At 34.7% G+C, this 20629-nt stretch overlaps 1 protein-coding gene across 2 annotated transcripts in view; it reads left to right on the forward strand.

Annotated features, from left to right (window-relative positions):
* Nucleotides 1-160: 160 nt before the first annotated feature.
* LOC138336991 (NUAK family SNF1-like kinase 1) overlaps nucleotides 161-20629 on the forward strand; it is a 28234-nt gene continuing 7765 nt past the window's right edge. The window contains exons 1-6 of one of the 2 annotated variants that reach the window (XM_069286655.1): nucleotides 161-291; nucleotides 595-889; nucleotides 7811-7931; nucleotides 18226-18377; nucleotides 18769-18834; nucleotides 19807-19926. In XM_069286655.1, the coding sequence (XP_069142756.1) occupies nucleotides 704-889; nucleotides 7811-7931; nucleotides 18226-18377; nucleotides 18769-18834; nucleotides 19807-19926 (645 nt within the window). In that variant the 5' untranslated portion in view covers nucleotides 161-291; nucleotides 595-703. Of the gene's footprint in view, nucleotides 292-318; nucleotides 890-7810; nucleotides 7932-18225; nucleotides 18378-18768; nucleotides 18835-19806; nucleotides 19927-20629 lie in introns of those variants that run through there. The other variant, XM_069286654.1, reaches the window with a different exon arrangement.

A 20629-nucleotide genomic window follows, 5' to 3' on the forward strand; every position in this document is an offset into this window, starting at 1 on the left:
TTTTCGTTATGTATATATACAATAAAAAACCTTATCCTACCCAATTGCCTATTTTTATGATAATGTTAATTATTCTTTACGGTAATGAGCTGCATTTCAAAACTACTACAACATTTAATACATGAAACATACGCGTAAGAATATCTATTGCTAGGTTCACAGAGGTCAAATGGTAAGTGTAACATCAGCTGAGCGGTGATCAAGCGTGACACCTAACGTCGAGACAGACAGCTGACAGTTGAATGGCTTGAAGTTGAGTACACCAAGCTCCGCCCACCACGAGCGTCAGTGGTGAGTGTAGTTTCTTTATCTCATAACCTTGTATGTAATGCACAAACAAACCTAAAGAGGTGTATTATTGAATACTTAGTGCTACCGCGAGGTTGTCCCATACTATCGTTAGAGGTGTATTCTAAACCGGTGTGGAATATACAGCAACACTATTTTACCTAGGATATATTTGTTACACACTGACAACACACATTGAAGACAGTTACATTCAAGTGGTTCATTATCTACGGAATTATACTGGATTTTAACATTGGCTCTACTTAAAATTTATAACAACCTGCAATTTACATTGTGTATGAATAGGCTTAGTGGTGAAGCAGCGAGTGAATGCACTGCTGGGGAGACTGTGATGTGTCTTGTTGGCCGGAGTAGCTTTTCCCTGTTACTGGCGGGGTAGATGTGAGGCTGGACCATGCCTGCTCGTATGATGGACGAGGAGTTTCTGTCCGGTCTTATGGAGGGAGGGATGGGGCTCGGACCAGCCTTACCTGTGCACCACAAGCACAACCTAAAACACCGATTCGAGTTGATCAAAACTCTCGGAGAGGGTTCCTATGGGAAGGTTAAGCTTGCTGTGGAGAAATTTACAAAGGAACAGGTATAAAACAATGACAACTGTCATTTATACTTCATTATATCACGTTATGTCACACATGTCACTTTTATTTTCAGAATTTTGTGTAGTTTTTTTTGGTTGTTTTTTTTGTCGTTTCAACTTTAAAACAATACCAAACAATTACCAAATGGATGTGTTACCTGGTCTCACGGAATACTTTAACATCACCATCAATTTATGAAACAGCAATCATTACTGGCAGTAACGTCTCTATAGGACTACATCAAACTAAAGCTTTGACAATAATGGAAATCAAATCAATTTTGTATTACTCAGTTATAAATCTTTCCTCAGATAGAAAAAAAATTAGGATTGACTGGAAACAGGATATGTCGACCAGAATTGACACTATAAGAAATTTAAAACTTTTATGTTTATCCAACAGTTGGATATATGTGCAGTATTGGTGCAGAATATACGACCCTATATATTTATAAGCCCAACTACAGCCTAGCTGTCGTACATGCACACTCATACACTGTACAGGTACAATGAAAAGGTAGAACATGGCTATGAATACCTGTAATCAGATAAATATTTTTGTTGCTAACATATGTTGATTAGGAATAAGTTATATATTAATTAAAACATTTTAAATTGTATAATTAACTAAATGTACAAACTGTTACATTGATATTGATTCTAAATTATAATTGGGACAGTGACGAGGACTATACTGTTTTTGTCTCTAGCATATACTAAAGTACATCACATTTGTTCTTTTAAGAGATTAGCTAGGATTAAATTTTCTAATATCATTCAAGACTACCTATTTATATTAATTAAAAAAAAATCTGAATTTCTAACTGGATATACGTTGCTTGAACGATTCTATTTATTGTCTATTTGATGCTGTTAATTGATAATGATATACTATACTGTACGTCCAATTGATTAGTAAGACATGGCAGTAAAAGTGATAGATAAGGGAACCTGTCACCGAGGTGTGGGACTCGTCCGTCATTTACTGTTACACATAATTGTAAATAGTACTGATCTGGTCGTTAGTAGGTGACACGTTTGTTACAGATACTAAACATTAGGATTATAACCATTCAAAACTATAACACAAAGCTACAATTTATGTTTACCTTATAGAAATTAAACATCAGTTGACATGTATTATATATGTATATCAAATCTATGTACCCTACACCAGAAGACTATATGTCCTCACAGGATTGATATTTAAACTTTTAATAAATTCACACACTGTGTACATGTAATAAGAGGTCGTTCACAGAGCTTGAGGTGTTTACATATTCCTGTGTTATCGGACAAGTTAAACATGACTCATAAAAACACAAGCAATAACAAGTAGGTGACAGACTAGGAAACTAAAAACTTTCACTGCACAAAAAAGAGCATTTTCTTTCTTTTTATCATGCGAAAGAGCTCAGGGAAATTGACCGATTTTAAATTTTTTTATTTATATGTTTAGAAAGCTCTAAGTTTCAGGTTTCCAAATGAAATAGGTTTTAGTCCTAATTTCTAAGTCACTGACTTAAATCAAAACTTTTTTTAATTTAGTAAAACAAAATTCCATTTTTGACTTGTTTGATTCAAGAAATTAAAGAACAAGTTGTTAAATATTTCAATCTACAGGTATTTTCATATTTAAATCATTATCTTTTTATTAAATCTTTAAAACCATTTATTCAATTCATACAAGAATCTAATTTTTGATCCTGTTGCTATAGCGATCATATCCTAAATAGGAATTGACAGAGGGTGTTTTGTAAATGTGGTGATCATGACATTGCATATCATTCAATACCAGAATGTATATTCACCACAAAACACATTATACTTTGTCCTGGTATTACAGTACCTAACCAACCATTCATCTCAATGTCTAAATATTGAACGTTTTGTTCAGAGCTGAAAGACACTTTTGTTTTCAGACTCCATTAGCTATAAATAGGCAGTGTTTTAAAAGGAGCCGATCGAGAGTTTGATTATATCAATGTAATGGAGACGATTACGAATTCACCACAATACAAAATGTAACGGTACCTTGATTCATTTCTATACTTATCAAATAAGGGCGACCTAAAATAGCATTTATATATGTTATTGAATTCAAATTGATTGTTCATAAAATTCTAGAATGTATTTTTGTTTTAATATTGAAATGAAATGATATATCTATAAATTATCAAAGTGTGTATGTGTATATTAGTAAAAATGTTAGTTTGAAAAGACATTTTCTGCTCAAACTCTGTGATATTTCTTAGATAACTTTCTGAACATAAAATAATCATTACTTTGAACATGAAACCTCCTTGTGGCTGTTTATGACAGCTGAACTTTAATCACTTAATAAGGTGCCATTACCGTGACACATCCAGGACAATTGACCAGTTAATCTTGACCTCTGGTCAGTTATGCTGGATACCTCTCTAGTGGGGACCATATGTCATTAATTTAAATTGCCTAGGTGTTTATAGCTGTGAGTCTATAGTGTAAATGTTGGGTGACCCTAGGTCATTGACAAATTACCCAACCGCAGGTAATCATTTCTATCAGGAAATCTCTGTGTCCATGACAGAAGTCTTTATATATATGTAGTCTAGCAGCCTAATTATCATTCCACTTTCGCTGTCAATTGATCAGCTTATGGGGTGACAACGCTATATAGAGGTGTTTTATAAGCAGAATTTTACATAATTGTCAATTGATAACAACTCCAATTAAAGATGGAAAAGAAAAAGGTGGGGTAGCGTCCTTTCCTTGAACCCTTATCCATGCCTCTCAAAGGGTAAACACCTAAATATCCATACTTTGTAATTATCGTAAAGTTACACATGCACAAGTGTGCAAACCAGTACAGGCTATGTCAATGTTCTGCGTTAATATTAAACTGAAATCAACAGGCCCCCTATATTTAAGACTTTATTGAAGTATTATCATTAAGAGGTGCTACAGAAAAGTGGATAATTGTGTTTTATGTAAAATGCCTGTATGATAGCTATTGAAGTGGACGGCTTCAAACGTTTTATGTGTGCATATGTATATTATTATACATACAATAGAAATTGAAAATGTGTTCTTTATCGCCTCTGTTAATTGATAAGATTTGGGGGTCAAGCTAAACTTCAGACTGATATAATATAACAAAAGAAAGGGGAGGATAAAAGGGGTAATTGTTACCCAAGCGTGGCCTTTATAGCTCCGGAGCAGACGAGACTACCAATTTCCGACACAGAAAGGGAGAGTGTGTTATATCTCAGGGCTATATATAGCTGGTTATGAAGTATTTAAGGCATGTAATTATAATATAGGTATTTGAACGGCCCAACGCCTATTTCGTTATATACACCTGTAATTACAGGTCAGTAATTAGGTCAGAGTGATCCTAAGTGACCATATTAGATTATAATTATAGGTGTAAGTAGCACCTTAAAGTGTGCGCACCTTTTGACACCTGTGGTTTCGGTGTGTTACACACAGGTGCCGATCCATATATCCTCCGTCACATATCATGGTAGGAGAATGGCTACCTGTCCCATAATTCACCACTTCTGGAAAAATTAGCATCCTATTGGAATTAATCTTAGTAAAATTGAACTGAAAATTTGTATGAAAAAATAGTTTACCATGTTGAATATTCTGCATAGATTTATGATATAATGTAATGTATAATGATTTTCATACTTGATAATTTGACATTTATTCATTTAATTTGGAAACAAAACTACATCAAACCATGAAATTTAGATAATACTGCAAACTTTGATAGAATTTTGAAGAGTAAAGATGTTTTTATAGCCCCAAAATGTATGTATAAAACATGGATATCACATGATTTTATGTACAAGTTTGCAAATTTTAAGGCAAATACAAATAGGTATGTTAGTGCAAAACTTGTTATCAAAAGCAATTAAACAAGATTATTTTTTACAAATAGACACAACATTTAAATCTAGATCTGTTTCTCACACTGATATGATATAGCCCATTAGATATTTAAAAGGAATATACCCACACATCTATCTTAATTGCATTAAACTGTTATCACGGAACAAAGACATTTAGAGACGTCTGGGACGGTTATCTGTATAAACCAGATCTAGAATCACCCAAGTGTTTAATACCTAAGTCTTTGTGAAGGGTGATTAATTTCATATAAGCCCAGTTACCCAGTCATTGTGTTAATCAATGGTCGCCTTGAACCACATCCTCATACAATCTCAGATTATCTGTCAAGGAATGCTGTTAACACAATCGCACCAAGGTTTTTTTCTCATGATGATTCCCCCTTACAAATCTCAGGCTATTAGCCTATTGCATGTTTGTCTTAGGAATTATGGCCAAGGTAATCAGTGACAAAGGAAGCGTGGCCATTGTGTTTGGATTAAGCAATACAACATTTTGATTGTCGTATTGTGTATCTTAATTTGTAAAAAAACGTAGGTGTAAGAAGGTGATTCAGCCTTTGTCCTCCATTCCAGATGGTATATAATGTCATTTCTGTATTATCTAGAATTGCCATCATCTTAGTAATACATTTAAGGTATTTGCTTTTGAAATTTAACCAAGGTCACAGATATTTAAACATGTTGCGGTACTTTGTCCCCGTTTTTATCATAGGCGTTTTGGTTTACATGTGGTTTTTGTATAAGCAGTGCTCATTACATAAAATGTTTTTTATTTGTCATGATTGACTCATACATTTATATTGTAGCTATGTATTTGATTCATTTACCTGTGCAAGTTTAAATACTATTTCTGTACGGACTCGGTTGATAAGAAAATTGTCTTAAGTGTCTCGTGAATCACATGATTGATTCTTCAATTTATTTTAACAAAATATTCTTTAAACTGCAATCATATAGATTCTTCTGTTTGTGGTTTACATTATTGTTAAATATAAAAGCATTCTAGACATATATTATTCTAACTTGTGGCCAGACATTAGGGTTTGAGTCATGCGGATACCCGTCCAGATTTAGAAGTGGGTGTGTTAAAAATCAACCACAGGTATTTTTTTAAGTAACAGTAAATGGATGACAGGAAGTTATACCAGATATATAGATTTTATTCCGTGTCTCTGAAATACTAGGCTATAGTTCTCAGTGGTTTAGAGATTATTTTGGAATGCAAGCTTGAATAAAAAAAGAATGTTGATATAGACATTTGAAAAATTTTGGTTATGCATGAATAAGGAAGTACATAATTACACAGGTTGTAGATTACGTGTATAAATACATCCTTGTGCGTGCATATGCTTTCGTAGTGCAGATTAAGGCTAACATTTAAAAGCACAAGTTTTAAATTAAACTGTCCCCAATAAGTTGTTAATGTCTAATAGACTATTCAGGTAGTTGAAGATTTAACTGTACGTAAAATTCTAATCTGTCATGAATCCTTAAATAAATTTAAAGTGGTTCTTTTTTTAACAGCCATCATTAAAACTGTTTGATTCAGTTGGTTTCTGATCAAACATATTCCGATACACACATCTAACATGGGTGGAGTCATTTTAATAAAAACCAAAATTTAGTTTTATCGACAACAGAAGTCAATGGGGTCTGTATTTATGGGTCTATCGGGGATTTTTACCTGGGCCATTAGGCGTTTCGAATGGCTCGGATTTGACCGTAAGCTTTGATTTCTTTTTTTCAGGTTATCTTAAAACAAATTTCTTTGAAAATAAAAAGGAAATACAAGTGAATAGATTCCGTTTCTTGGAAGGGGGACAAGAAGAAAAGACTCTTTTGTCGTCATCAATGCCTGCTCTTGCATATCACGGAATAGTTAACAAGCTAAACATGGCTGAAGAATAGATATATATACTGTATATATACAAGTGGCAATTCAATAGAAATTACGCAATACTAAAATTGACAACAAATACTGACATTAGCCTCTTAATACATGAACAACACATACACGTAATGTTGGACCAAGTGGGGTCATGATCATATGACATACAATTTTCACTACTGGTTTTGCCGACGGCAAACTCTGTAGGTCTCTCGGTACACTACAACCAAGTATTAATATGAAAATATTGTGACATGGTAAATGTACCCGATAAACTTTTATTTCTTGTCACTCGGCTCACATCTATTAAGCTGGTTTTATATATACATGGGGACTATGCCAAAGAATGCCAGGTCATGCGACCCACAGCAGTATTTAACATCTGATTAACCAAAGCCTGTTCTACTGGGGTTGTTTATTAATATAAAGTTTGTTGTAGTGTTGGTCCTGGGATTAGCCACCCATCCATGTTCAACAGTAAACTACTGTGTCATTGTTGATTCAAAATCTTTGGATTCGCTCATGCATAAAATCTTGTGTTTAAATCAACTTTATTGTTTTCCACTTAAGTTACTTTGACCTTCACTCGATCGATACAAATCCTAAAAGTTGTGGTCAGTTTTGTATACGACTAGAGTAAATCTATTAAACACTAAACCACATCTCTATCACGATTCTTTTTTATTGCACAGGTGGACTTTAAAATGGCTCATTTACTTTAAAATGTGGCCACAAAGTTTTTAATATCTAACGTCTTCTTTCAGTTAACAGGCCTAGATTCATGACCCTGAATTTGACGTTCACTATTGCTTTCGGAATTGCGACAAAAAATTTAAAATGTTTAAACTGTCAATATCAAAAAGAGAATTAAAGCTAAATGGCTAAATACAATTGCTGCTATTAATAGGATTTAGTATTTGTAACAAAAAATTAAAATTACAGCTATACAAATGAGTATAAAAGGATATAAATACTGATAAAGAGATAGAAAACTCTTTTGAAGTTCTAAGAGATAGAAATCGCCATGTAAAACTCAAAAGAAATTGTTACTTTGTCCTGTGATCTCAGAATTTGTTTCTAAAATTTAGCTATTATTTCTTGACTAAAATATTGTAATATTTGGTATGTTTTTAGGTGGCTATCAAGTATATAAAGAAGGGGAAGATAAACGATGATACAGACCTCACCCGGCTACGCAGAGAGATCCGAATCCTGTCCTCGTTAAACCATCCAAATATCGTCAATGTTCGTGAAGGTAAGTGATCATAAGCTCCAAAACTGGGCAATTTCTGAAACCTTGGTTACCTTCAGAGGCCTAGCTTAAGAGCTTAAGACAACAACTAATGTATAGAAAGAATGGATGAATTAACTAGCAGTACCTGTATTAGTTTTATTCCTTATTTCTTTTTTGAAAAAAAAAACCCAGTTTGACAGAAATACTTTTGTGAGCTTTAGAGAGCCTGACCGACAATAAAAAAAGGACAATTATGTGTTGAGTACTATCTACATGCGTTCACTGATAATTACATCTCTAAATAGGTTTTGGACTGGGAATGGGTTTCTGCAATTGCTCAAACTTCTGTTTTCAATTCCCAACAAATTGCATCAGCAAAGTGACTTGGCAAAGTCAGATGGGTAAAAGTACTATTTCAACTATACTGTTATCGTAATTTCACAGGCTTTTCTGGACCTATTGGCATTCAGATTCCTGTTCTTATCACCACTGAAAGTTACAGATGATAAATCATGAAGTGTGATGATAAGAAAACGTTTAATTTCCACTAAGTTTGATTGTTTTAGTGACGTGATTAAAGATAGTGTAGTAACATTAACAAGTCAACGGTTAAACAAAGGATCGAAAGGGAGATTGTTACCATGGCGACAGCAGGGCGACCAATGTAGGGATGATGTCACTTATAGGAACCCAACACATCATGTGACAAGTCCATATTTGGGAGAGACTTCACAGCCTGTCATTATCATTCCTTTTGAATTGTTTTGTATTCCCTCAATAGCGTGGCAGATGGTTCCCTAAGTGGCTGTGTGTTGTATTATTTCCAATTTATTGGTTACACTTTCTGAGGGCGTCGGCAGACATGCTGGACTATTTCACATCAAAGTAGCAGGGACAATCAGACATGAACCTCGTGTAGTAACCCAGATGTTGAGGGCTTGTTAAACTCAGATTACTAGTGTCTGAGTAACTGGATTTTCCTCAATTTTCCAGTCTTTTTTGTTTTATAAGTTTCTGTCTGATGAGGTTCTGGGTAAAGTAAAAACTCCACAGTTGCATGTGTAAGAAAACGGCTGCTGCAATATTTCATTACAAATATGAGATGGTTGCCATGACGATTTGCTGACTGGTCATCACTAGTAATTGTCTGTTATGAAGGATATTCTTTTCTTTTATTCTAGTCACGATGTATGTTTCATAAAATGCTTCTGGGTATACATTTCATGGGAAAAAGAGCATTATAAAGATGTCAAAAAACTGACTACAAAAGAGTATTGTAAAGTATCAGAAAAAATGATAATTGTCTGTATGAGTGTTCTGAAATGACCTTCACCTTCGGTTAGGGGTCAAATTTGCTACCAAAACAACTTAATTCAAACACAGAGTAAAAAGAGGTTATGGGGACAGATGAATCATAGCAAGATTTCCATTGTGTTCAAGCTCCTTGATGATACAGATCTTTTTCTCAACAACTCCAGTAACAGGAAAAGGATATTTAAAATGAACATAAGAAGTTTAACCAATATCAAAACAAATGATTAAACGTAGCATTGCGAAGCTATGTCTCGTCTAAGAACAGCTGACCGCAACGGCTAAATTATGACCACCATACGCGTGGGACAAGGATAAAGGCTACTCCATCTTTGTTTGGTTCGGGGAGGTCTGCTAGTCCAAACTAATTCATCTCCTGTTAAGTACTTATATAGTATTGGTCATTTGTATTAGTACCGGAGGTCAGACCCCTAAATGAGTGTTTATTCACCTGGTCATTGTTGTCCAGTGTCTCACCGAGTGCACAGTGGCTTTAATTCACTCGGTGTATACCCCGAGATTATAGTACACCTGGCGATATGGTGTGCAGGCTTACACTGTCATAAAAACATAGCTGTCTGCACAATAAAAACTTTCTTAACACCTAATCAAATATCTGTGAATTTAAAAACTTCGATCTGTTGGGGCTTGCATTAAAGGAAGTATAAATTCCTCACATTCCTGACCAGCAATTAAATATTGGTATTCAGGCAGGTTGTGTTTGATTTACATGTAACAATGTTGGTACAGACTTTGTAAGTCCAATGTAAAGATGATCAGCAGATGAAAGCAAGCAGTGTCTACTGTAAAAATAAATCTCAAAACAGAATCTTACACAACTTTACTGTTTGTTGTATGGCTGACATGGAGTGTCGGGGTAAATAATCACGGACCATTGATTGGTGTTACATGCTTTCTGTGTAAAACTGATGTTTAGTCAGCCTTTGTGTATTTTTACCACTCTTAATGGCTATGTTACATTACAATGGCTACTGATAGGGGTACTTCTCTATTGTCATGCCTGGTGAGTGTGCGTGAAACTATTACCTAGAATAAGGGGTGTCGATCTAGTGTTGATCCAACAGTAACCTGTGACAACACAGGCAGCTGGCCGAGAGAAATGTTTAGAGGGCCTCTGTATGGAGAGTGTACAAATACCCAATTTTGTTAAACGAATAAAAAGATGTTTTACACCTGTGTCAGTCTATAAGCCAAGTTCCGAAAATTCCAAGAGTGATATTCGAGAGAAATATATGATCTGTCTGGTGAATGTAGAATCACTTTCAAAGCTGACCTGATGGAATGACTTTTTGTGACAAGATCATTGTAACACGAGAGACAGATCACTGTTACACAATAGACATTTTGTCGTTGTTCTGTGCACGCAGTCATCGTGTTGACGGGTGACGGTGCTGAGTTATTCAGGATGTTCGCTTTACTGTGACTAGTTGTACTCCAGGTGTCGTCATTTTGCAGTTATCGTCTTGCATACTTAATATTCCTTTGTAAACTAAGAAAGACTTTTGTCGTCTTGTGTACATAACTTTCCCCTTCACAATACATTATTTTTTGCAATAGTCTATTTTATCATTTCCGTTATGAGGTAATTTACGCCGTCTCTATTGCATTGTATAACCTTGTGTTGGACTTTTAATGTAAATGGGGAAAGTAAATTATATTAAAATTTTCTCTCTCAATTTTGCCTAGTCATTCTGCGTAGATGAAAGTTATCATTTTTATTCAAACGTATATAGAATATTCACATTCTTGTGCATTGCATATGCATGCATATTCATCAGTCTTTTATTCCAAACAAAATTCACTTCTGGGGCACAAGATATTTTCTCAAATTATTCCCAGGCTTTTCCCACTTATGTCCTTCAAAAATGTCAGGTACTTGGGATCAAACATTTTGCTGCTGTCAGCAATTTTAAGACTTCAACAATTGTGCCGTTCATGCAAGAAAATATTTTCATTCTGACTACAATTATATTATAAGCTGACCGAGGGTTATTAGAGGATAGATAAAAACCAGTCCTGCCAGTGGGCAGTAATTCCTGCTCAACAGGGCCCAGTGATATTGGTATCACCTCCTGTCCCTAGCATTGTCCACCTGTGTGTCCAGCCATGTCCAGTCCAAGGGAAGTGTGAGGGAAGAATGTGTCCTTCACACCATTTATCTGACCCATGGTGCTAGTCACCCCTTCTAAGATTAAATCCCCTCCAGCGATACAACAGAGCTCAATGTCAACATTCCTACATAATCATATGATAAAATGCTAGGACGTTAATAGGACGTTAATTTTGAATTTATTCTGCACTCTTGGTAATAATAGGTTTTTAGATAATTGGAGAGTTCAGGAAATCATAAAATTCCTTTGTTCTGTGATGGAAATACAATCAATTTCACAATTGTGATGCTATTAAGATAAAATGAAATTGCTTTTGGAGATTAGAATTAAGGAAAACGATACTGTTAATTTTTTTGTCTATCCTTTTATCCCACAGCTGTCAGTGTTGTAATATCATCGTAATGCCAACCAGATCATTATAGTCGAAAATATTTCAGGATCAGATGAATTAGTGTAGACAGTACCCACCATGGCCTGTCAGGTCCTTTTTTGTTTGTTGATGAAAAAAAGGGAATCAATAAAAGAGGAATTCATCCCTGAAGACACATTTGGACTCTTCTGATTCAAAGTCTGGAAGAGTTCATTGTGAATTTTAAGGGGTGAATGAGTTAATGTTGAACCTGCGGTGCTGAAGATGCTCAGTGTCAGCAGGAAGGTTAGCTATGGAATTTACGGAATGTCCTCTTAGCCGGTGTTACTGACAGTGGTCCATCTGTCGTTCCAGTGGCGTTCCGGTGGCGGGGTTATCATCTCAACTTATCTGTCCCCCTGTGCTATACTTGACATCTTAAGTGGGTATAAGTGCTGCATATCTTGTCTACATATGTCACATTCTTAATTCAAATTTATTTTTAACATAAATCTTAAGTCATGTGACATGCTAATTATAGAACATTTTATCATGTGAGATGGGTAGGACTATAATTAGATATAGGAGGAAGTTTGTATAGATATCTAAAGGTGTGAAGGATCATGTGGACTGATATCTAATCACAGTTTACATAATAAATAAATACAATCAGGTGTAAACATGTATACAAGTCCTTGGCTTCCACCGCCCCTTTACTTGGGTGGATCTCTCGAGTTCACTAGATAAGATATATTTTATCATCTTTATAGATTAGATTGATATCTTATACCAGGTAGAACAACATTTCTGAGAAATTACGTACGAAGAAATTTAAATGATCACCTAGCTGGTTTGACAATTTAATTTTTTGGAAAAAAATGATAGGAGGGTCGGGAGACATCTCTGAAGATTTATAGAAAGTGATAAGATATCAATCTTTGTGTCATAGTAAATGTGTCGTGCGTTCTTAATTATGAGGAAGTATTTAAATGACACAATTTATATGCATTGTAAATTGCTATGACTGATCTCTACATATACATTCAATATCAATAGTTTAAAGAGATTCATACCACGCTTTCTAATTAACTTGTTTTGTGGTTGGAAATAGAAGGTGGTTAAGTTTTGCTTACCATATCTGTATCAGACAAATTACTCTTTATGTCTGAACATGTGAGGGAAAAGTAACAAAAAATGTAAATAACGGACATGTTGGATGCACAATTCATTTTCAGATAGATAGACGTCTTTGTGAAATAGCAAGCTGTTTGATCTTTATTACCCAGTTTCAATGATGTCTTGCCAAAGGTCAAACCCCATAGACAGGTTCTTTCACATTGGAGGTCTCCTTCGAAGTTCAGAATAACTTCTGTTTGCAGAAGATTGACTTAAACTTTCTATTAGGAATAGGCAGACAATTTGTCTCCCAGCTTACATTGTAATAAAAATGTGTTAACATTGGTTTCTTTTATGGAGCCTCCGTAAGTTGTTTAGAACTTTTAAATCTGCAATCAAAAACTTCAAACAACTAGATAGACTTACTACTTTTGTTGCCAACTTCTATTTATAATGACTTAAGATTTCTGCCAGGTTTTCCTTTGTTTTATCAAACAATAGAAGGTATCTGCCCATTTAAATACATGTACATCTGAAGACTGTATATATATGTTGTTTTATGGATCTTCTTATTTCCTCTTTCAGAAGATAGTTGCTTCTCTGTGTGAGATGTCAGAGGTCGAGGGCAGTTTACTTTTCTGCCTGTCAGGTTGTCAGCGAGGAGGTTATAGGTTGTCGGTAGTTACTGTTGTGCTATGGTCATTAGAACATAGCTACTTATGCTCATGGGTATTTATGAATTATTCAGCGTAAAAAAGGAATTCAGGAAGATCACGTTACTGTGGAATTCAATTAGCGATTTCCATAAAGGGATCCAGTTTTCGTAGCTATTTCATTGAGAAAGTGTCAAGGTCTGACTCAGGTAGAATAGCGCTGTCTAGCTGAACAACCAATGACAGACTCCGAATTATTCCACCGGGAAATTGTCTTTATGATATACAAGTTGTATTGGTTCGACTCTTCATTCTTAAATGTGTCCCTGTAACGGAGCAATTAGATTTTTTATGTGCATTCCTTGAATACCAAGCATGGTTAAAAGCCAGACCATTCTTCATTGAATTATTGAACGGGCCAGTCAGAGTTATGTTAATCTATTGTTTTTACAGAGGACGTTTCGGTGATTAAGACGATTGCTCCATTAATAATTTGTTTGTGAATCAGGAGTAGTGTACACCTGTATAGTGGGCCGTCTTTGTTAGAGCACACTCCATTCTTAGATTTGTCTTTGTCAATTGCCAAAAAATGCAGATCCCAGGCCTTATTACAGGCTTGCCAAGTCCTTCTTATTGCTGCAAGGAACTTCTAAGGAATGTCTGGAAATTTTCAAAGACAACCTATTACTGATATAGATGAATGGTATTTGTATTTATAACTGCATTGGGTCCAGACAGATGTTTTTGCAATATTTTAGTGCAATATATCTGTATGAAAACAGATTAATTACAAAAATCAAATATAACTCATTTGGTTTAGATTGGCAGATCTTCATAATATATTGTGTGCAGGAATTTAAGCTGACTGTGGAATAGATTTTCATGCTACGATAAGTTATTAAAGCCAATTAAAAGCTCAAAGTGATACATTTATATAAATCAGACGGGACACTTAGACACGTTTATTCGGATCACGATTCTGTTCAATTTACAATATCATTGGCAGACTCTCCATCCCTGCGAAGTCTTCACGACGCTTGAGTAGGCATGTTTATTACTTATGGGAATGTTAAGATGTCATTAATGTAATTAAATTCTACACCTTAATGTGACAAAATGAAGCCATTTGTATAAGAATGTCATTTCTTAACGAGCTGGCTTTATAGATAACCTGTCAGTCTAGCTATAAATGTTAAAGTATCGGCGAGGATGCGACAGGAGATTCAGATACTTCACACTTTAACGTTTATGTCGACAGCAAACCAACATGATTTATCCACAGCAACTCTTTGTGACAGACTTCAATGCTGAAGAAGGTCTAAAACCAATTTCGAACGATGTCACCTATTCATGACATAAAACCAATTTTGAGTAAAGTCTCCTTAGACCTTAATCATGCCATACATCGGAATGGCTTGTTCAGCAGAACGCCTCTGAATGATGACAGTTTTAGATCTGTAGACACCCAATACTTTCCTTCAACATTCCACCTCGCTATCAATATCTATATATATATATATATATCAGCTTGGTAACCAATATTTACATAATTGACTTTCAGAATTGTTTGGCATAAACACGGTTGGTAAATCATCAGTTCTGTGTTTGAAAGGAGCAGACAACATGGGAACTATGTTCTCATCATGTTCAGCTCTTCAGTGTGACCGTCTGTAATGGCGGATATGGTCTAATCAATGGGCTTGTGTTACATAAACCATCAGACAATTGTCAATCAAAGTTTGTGGTCCTCTTAATAATAAAGAGAGAAACTGTCACATGTGCCATATGGATGAGGGAGGTTCATAAAGCAGGGAAGCACGCGGTAGTTATTAGTCATAGATAGCGATTGTCGGGCTTTTATCAAGTATTGATTCGCATAGCTATCTATGTAGTCACTGCATGCCGCAATTCTCACCTGGAAACTCCAGGTAGGTTGTCCAGGTACACATGTTGGACACGATATCTAATGATCATCAATATTTTGTAATCCAGTGTCGACAGTGCTTCGTTATATATATTCTGTGTGAATTTTGTAAATAAAACCTGTTTGACTTGAGTACTTAAGTTTGTGTATGATATTGACAGTATCTTAGCTAAGTCAGGTTCTTTCAGTAGGAAAAACTAGGAGTTGGATCTCAAGTATTGATTTTCAAATAACATTATAGGCCATGCCGTTGGACAAATATCTAAATTAATGGTTACAACCCTGACCCCAAGGAATTCCAAACAGGAACAGCAAGTCGAGGAACGCAGAATAAATTTATGTAGCGTTTTAATCATTTCAGAGTTCAGATAGTGTATTTTTGAGTAATTTGAAACACCGTTTTTTAACAGAGACTATAAATATCTGATTTTTTCCAACAGTAGCTATAAATACTTTAAAACAAAAGGAATTTGCATTTTAAATCACTGAAGATGAAATACGTAGTTGTTTAAATTTAAAAAATAGTTGAGGTAAAGCTATTGTTGTTGATGAAGTATTTTAGACAGTCGTCTGATGATATATGTTATAAAATCTCGGTGTATCGCCAAGGTTAATCTAGTACATTAATATATAAACATTCTTATGTAAATACGATCGTTTGGTGTGGTGGGTTTGTGTAGAATGTGTCCGGGTCATCATCAACTTGCCAAGATGTCGAAGGTCATTCTGCCCCTGTTCATCATTTTGGTACGAAGTGACTGGGTGCTCCGTGATCAGCCGAGTGGAAAGTGCAGACTCTTCATCACTCTGTGTTGTTTTAGGACATGGTCCATAGTTTTATACATATGGTTCAGTGTCAATGGTTGGTTAGCCAACCTTATTAAATTAGACCTTCGACTAATGTAGAAAGGTCATACTCCGTCTGAACGAGATCATATATACGACTAAGGCTTTACACCTAAATCAGTATTATACAGTACAGTGTAACTAGACTTATCAAACACTATGAAAGGATGATAAATAATAAAATATGCATAATATTTCTTTGTATCAAAAGTGAAAGTATGTAAATTTTAAAAATGGTCTGTGTCACTGTTTGACTGGTAGCCCAAGCAGACATTTAGTTATGATTTGATCTTTATTTTTAACATGGCCTAGTTATAAGGTTCAACATTGCTTGTAAGAGGCTGCATGTGAAATTGACATGAAATATACATTTCAGATCTCTGAGGAGATATATACTGGCTAGCTGTCAGTTTACATGAAAATACATGCATGAGACTGGTCATAAACGAGGAAAAACTTGTCAACAGTTGTCAGAAGATGTAAACATGGAATGAAACATTTCTTATCTCTGGTCTGACATTTCAGAAATGAGTTTTAAAAAGGTTAAGGTGTCTTGTCAGTAAGTTTGATGGGAATTACTTGCTACAGAAACACTGAATATGACTGCAACACGATCATAAACAGTGCAGATTATCGTTGTGGGCAGTCCCATGACGTCCCAAGACATTGTAGTTGTCATGGTAACAACGTTACAACTCTAGGGCTCAGATACCAACATCTTCAAAAAATCAAATCCTACAAAAGAATTCTCAAATTTTAGAAAAATTTGTGTCAAAAAATTCTTACACTGCTGCCAAAAATACAAATGTCTGACTTAATTTTACTTGAGAAAATAAATTCTGTCAGAAACGATACACCATCATGTTGTTTGCTCAGTGGCTGACCCATAGTGCTGTCTACAAAACTTTTTCCCTTTCTCTTATCTCTGGCCACCTTCATTCAAAAAATATATATGTTACATACTTTTGTAGAGTACAAAGTATATAGGCCACACAACAGCTAGCTAGGTCGTCTTGTCTTGTTGATTACCTTCAACTACGCCTACTCAAAATTATAAATGTTGGTCGGTCTTGTCAATAAATCATACCGTAACTAAAGGTATACATACATGATGTCCATATACACTGTCTAGTTGTCTGGCTTCATAGATACAGAAAATGTATATCTAACCTGATGAAAAACTCGCTATACTATTATGTCTTTTATAAAAGCCAGTCAAGGTTGAATATTGTCGTATATTTGTAAACATCCCGTGAGCAGATGCTAAAATATTCAAATAGGAATATTTTATTTCTAAGGATTTAAAAAAAATCATTTTTGATATAGAATAATTTTGTAACGATACTTCAATTCATTTAAGTCACAAGATGTGATTTCTGTGTGTGCAAGACAAATAAAAATTAGATGGAGACTCATTATTTAGATATAGAAATGTTTGGATGAAGACATTTCTTTAGGTGCATCTGACCTTGTCTGACTTATATATAGTATCAAGGACAAATCCTTAACAGGAGTTACTTCCCTTGAGTATTTACAGTCAATACAAACACGTTGTTCAAGGGTTGTTCCTGCTAATTACTTCATACTATAAAAATTGCTGAGATCATATCTTTGGAAACTTGAAATCCCAAAAGGCTAGATAATGCAATGAATATTGCAAATACCAATTTAATACAGTCAAACCTGCTATAAAGGACACCTCTATATAAAGGACACCTGTCCATAAAGGACAGACTTATCAACCCAATTTGGTATATGTGACTATATAATCGACCTTTGTATAAAGAACAGACTCATCAACCTCATTTGGTGCAATTTATTACATAATCATTCTCTGTATAAAGTACACCCGTCTATAAGGGACAGTTTTGCTAGGTGTCCTTTATAGACAGGTTTGACTGTGCATTTTTAAGATTCCGGACACATTTGGTTTTGATTATTTCCACTTTATTTGTGCTATTGATGTTTTGTTTTTGTATTCCAGTGTTTGAGAACAAGGACCGGATCATCCTTGTGATGGACTGTGCTACTGGGGGAGAACTATACGATTACATCAACAATCGAAGTCGACTCTCGGAAGGAGATGCTCGTCGCATCTTCAGACAAATTGTCTCCGCTATTCATTGTTGTCATCAGGTTTGTAATTTTGAGGATTTTCTGCTTGTTAAAAAACAATTTGAGCTGATGACTTGTGTTATTGGCTCCATGCGTGATGGGTTGATTGTGGGTAGAGTAAAGGAGAAAGTCACAATAGGGAATTCATATATGCTAAGGAGTTTGGATATAAGATAATTCTTTGTAGAAATACTTGTTGTTTTTTTTTTGCTTTCTTATATGATGAGCTTAAAAAAATAACAAAAGATCAAGAAATTTGCTTTAAACAAAAAAAAAAAAAACATTTTTGTAAGCATCATTCCATTTCTAAATTATGAAATTGAATAAAATTTCCATTAACATTCCATGTTATGCAATACATGAAACATATTGAATTTGTAAATTGATTGGATGTATTTTATGTGATTTACAGAATGGTATTGTACACAGAGATCTGAAACTGGAGAATATTGTGTTGGACCAGGCCGGCAATGTCAAGGTTTGTATCTGCATTGTCGTTATATAATTCCTATTGTACTAGTTTATACATCAAAAAGGCTAAAACTATCGATAGGACATTTGTTACATTGACATCGTCGCGTAGTACACCAGCTGTTGTAACAGTTATTTTATAGCCTCTAGTCTATTGCACTATACCAGCATAGTGGTCCAACATTTACATACAATTGTCGGCCAAATAGGTATACGTCTGAATGTTAATGTATTCATATCTATCATAAACTCCTTCAGCATTGTATACCAGTGATGTATTATAGTTATTATAAAATGATTAATTCACTCTATGTAACCATTTGTTTTGGGTAATGATTGAAAAGAAACATTAAATTGCGATTGAAACGAAGCATTAAATTTTGATTGAAACGAAACATAAATTTCATGCAATTAACGACTAAATTTGAGATTAAGGAAGCCATTAAGATTCTGAAGCATAATAATCTGTTAAATTACATGTATTACATTAAAAGCACAAGATTTGATAAAAATTCAATGTGTTTCATTGAAAACGTTTTGATTTGAATTGATGAGTTTATACAAGAGGACCACAAATGACAGTGATTTGAACACATTACGCCATATCTTGTACCATCTAATGGATAGACATGTTGTATTGAACTTGAGCTGCATTAACCACAAAGTACTCCTGTATTTTATTTAATCCATGCTTTTAACGATATATAAGGGTTTGAAAAAAACTGGAAATGAAATCGGGAAATAAAAAGTAATTTTCTAAAAGCGTTTGATAAGTTTTAAGTAAACAGCCATGCATGTTATACATTTGAGAGCAAAGACAGCTTTTGTTGAAGCGGTTTATAGATTTTTAAAACCGAGGAAGCACTAATAGTGCTCCCGTGGTTTTAAAAATCTATAGTGACTATAGATTGACATTTAGTGTCAAAACAGTGTAATTAATGTGTTATTGAAGGTGAATTATGCCCTGTTTGATTTCCAGATTGCAGACTTTGGTTTGTCAAATTACTTCAGTGAAAACAAACTTCTCTCAACCTACTGCGGCAGTCCGCTGTATGCCTCGCCTGAGATTGTCAACGGCAACCCCTACCACGGCCCAGAGGTATGCAGTCATTATATTCTATCCCTCGGTTGAAGACTTAAGCATCCTTTTGATCAACTTACTCTGGTTTACAAATTAAATTACCAATTCCAATTTGTATACTATTCAAGCAACGCTGTTGCCTCTATTAGATTTCGTTTAGTTTTTAATTTAGACAAAAATCAATAGACTTTGGAAAAGATAGTGAAACCAGATTTGGAAGGAAAACAAACAGATTTTCTCCTACGTTAATTACCCACAGGTAAAAATTTGATGAGTAACTGATGAGGAATGACCTTGAGCTGACCTTGAGTTGACCTTGAGGACAAGTTCTTGCATGTGTTGGTAGATAAAATCGTGACACGGTGCAACACACTTAGGTTTTAGGCCCACCGTATGTCATATCCACTATATCCATTTTATCTGATCGAGACCCGTCAGCTCCCAGTAGACATTAGGTATTGAGAACCAATGTTCCTTGTAAACGAACAATGATTTGTTTGGATGCGTCTAGCACCACAAGTGGAGGGAATTTATAGAAAACACATTACAATCGCAGATCTAGCATGAACAAAGAAAATTAACAAATATCTTGTTTGTAAAATATTTGTTCTTAAAGTTCATGAGCTGTTTTAAAAATGTTGACAAGATTGTTTTGGCAACAGATATCTTTGTTTAGGTAAATGTTTTTTTACATATGTGTTTTAAAGTTTAGACATTTACC

This window comes from Argopecten irradians, chromosome 12 (genome assembly GCF_041381155.1).
Source record: "Argopecten irradians isolate NY chromosome 12, Ai_NY, whole genome shotgun sequence".
Taxonomy (NCBI): domain Eukaryota; kingdom Metazoa; phylum Mollusca; class Bivalvia; order Pectinida; family Pectinidae; genus Argopecten; species Argopecten irradians.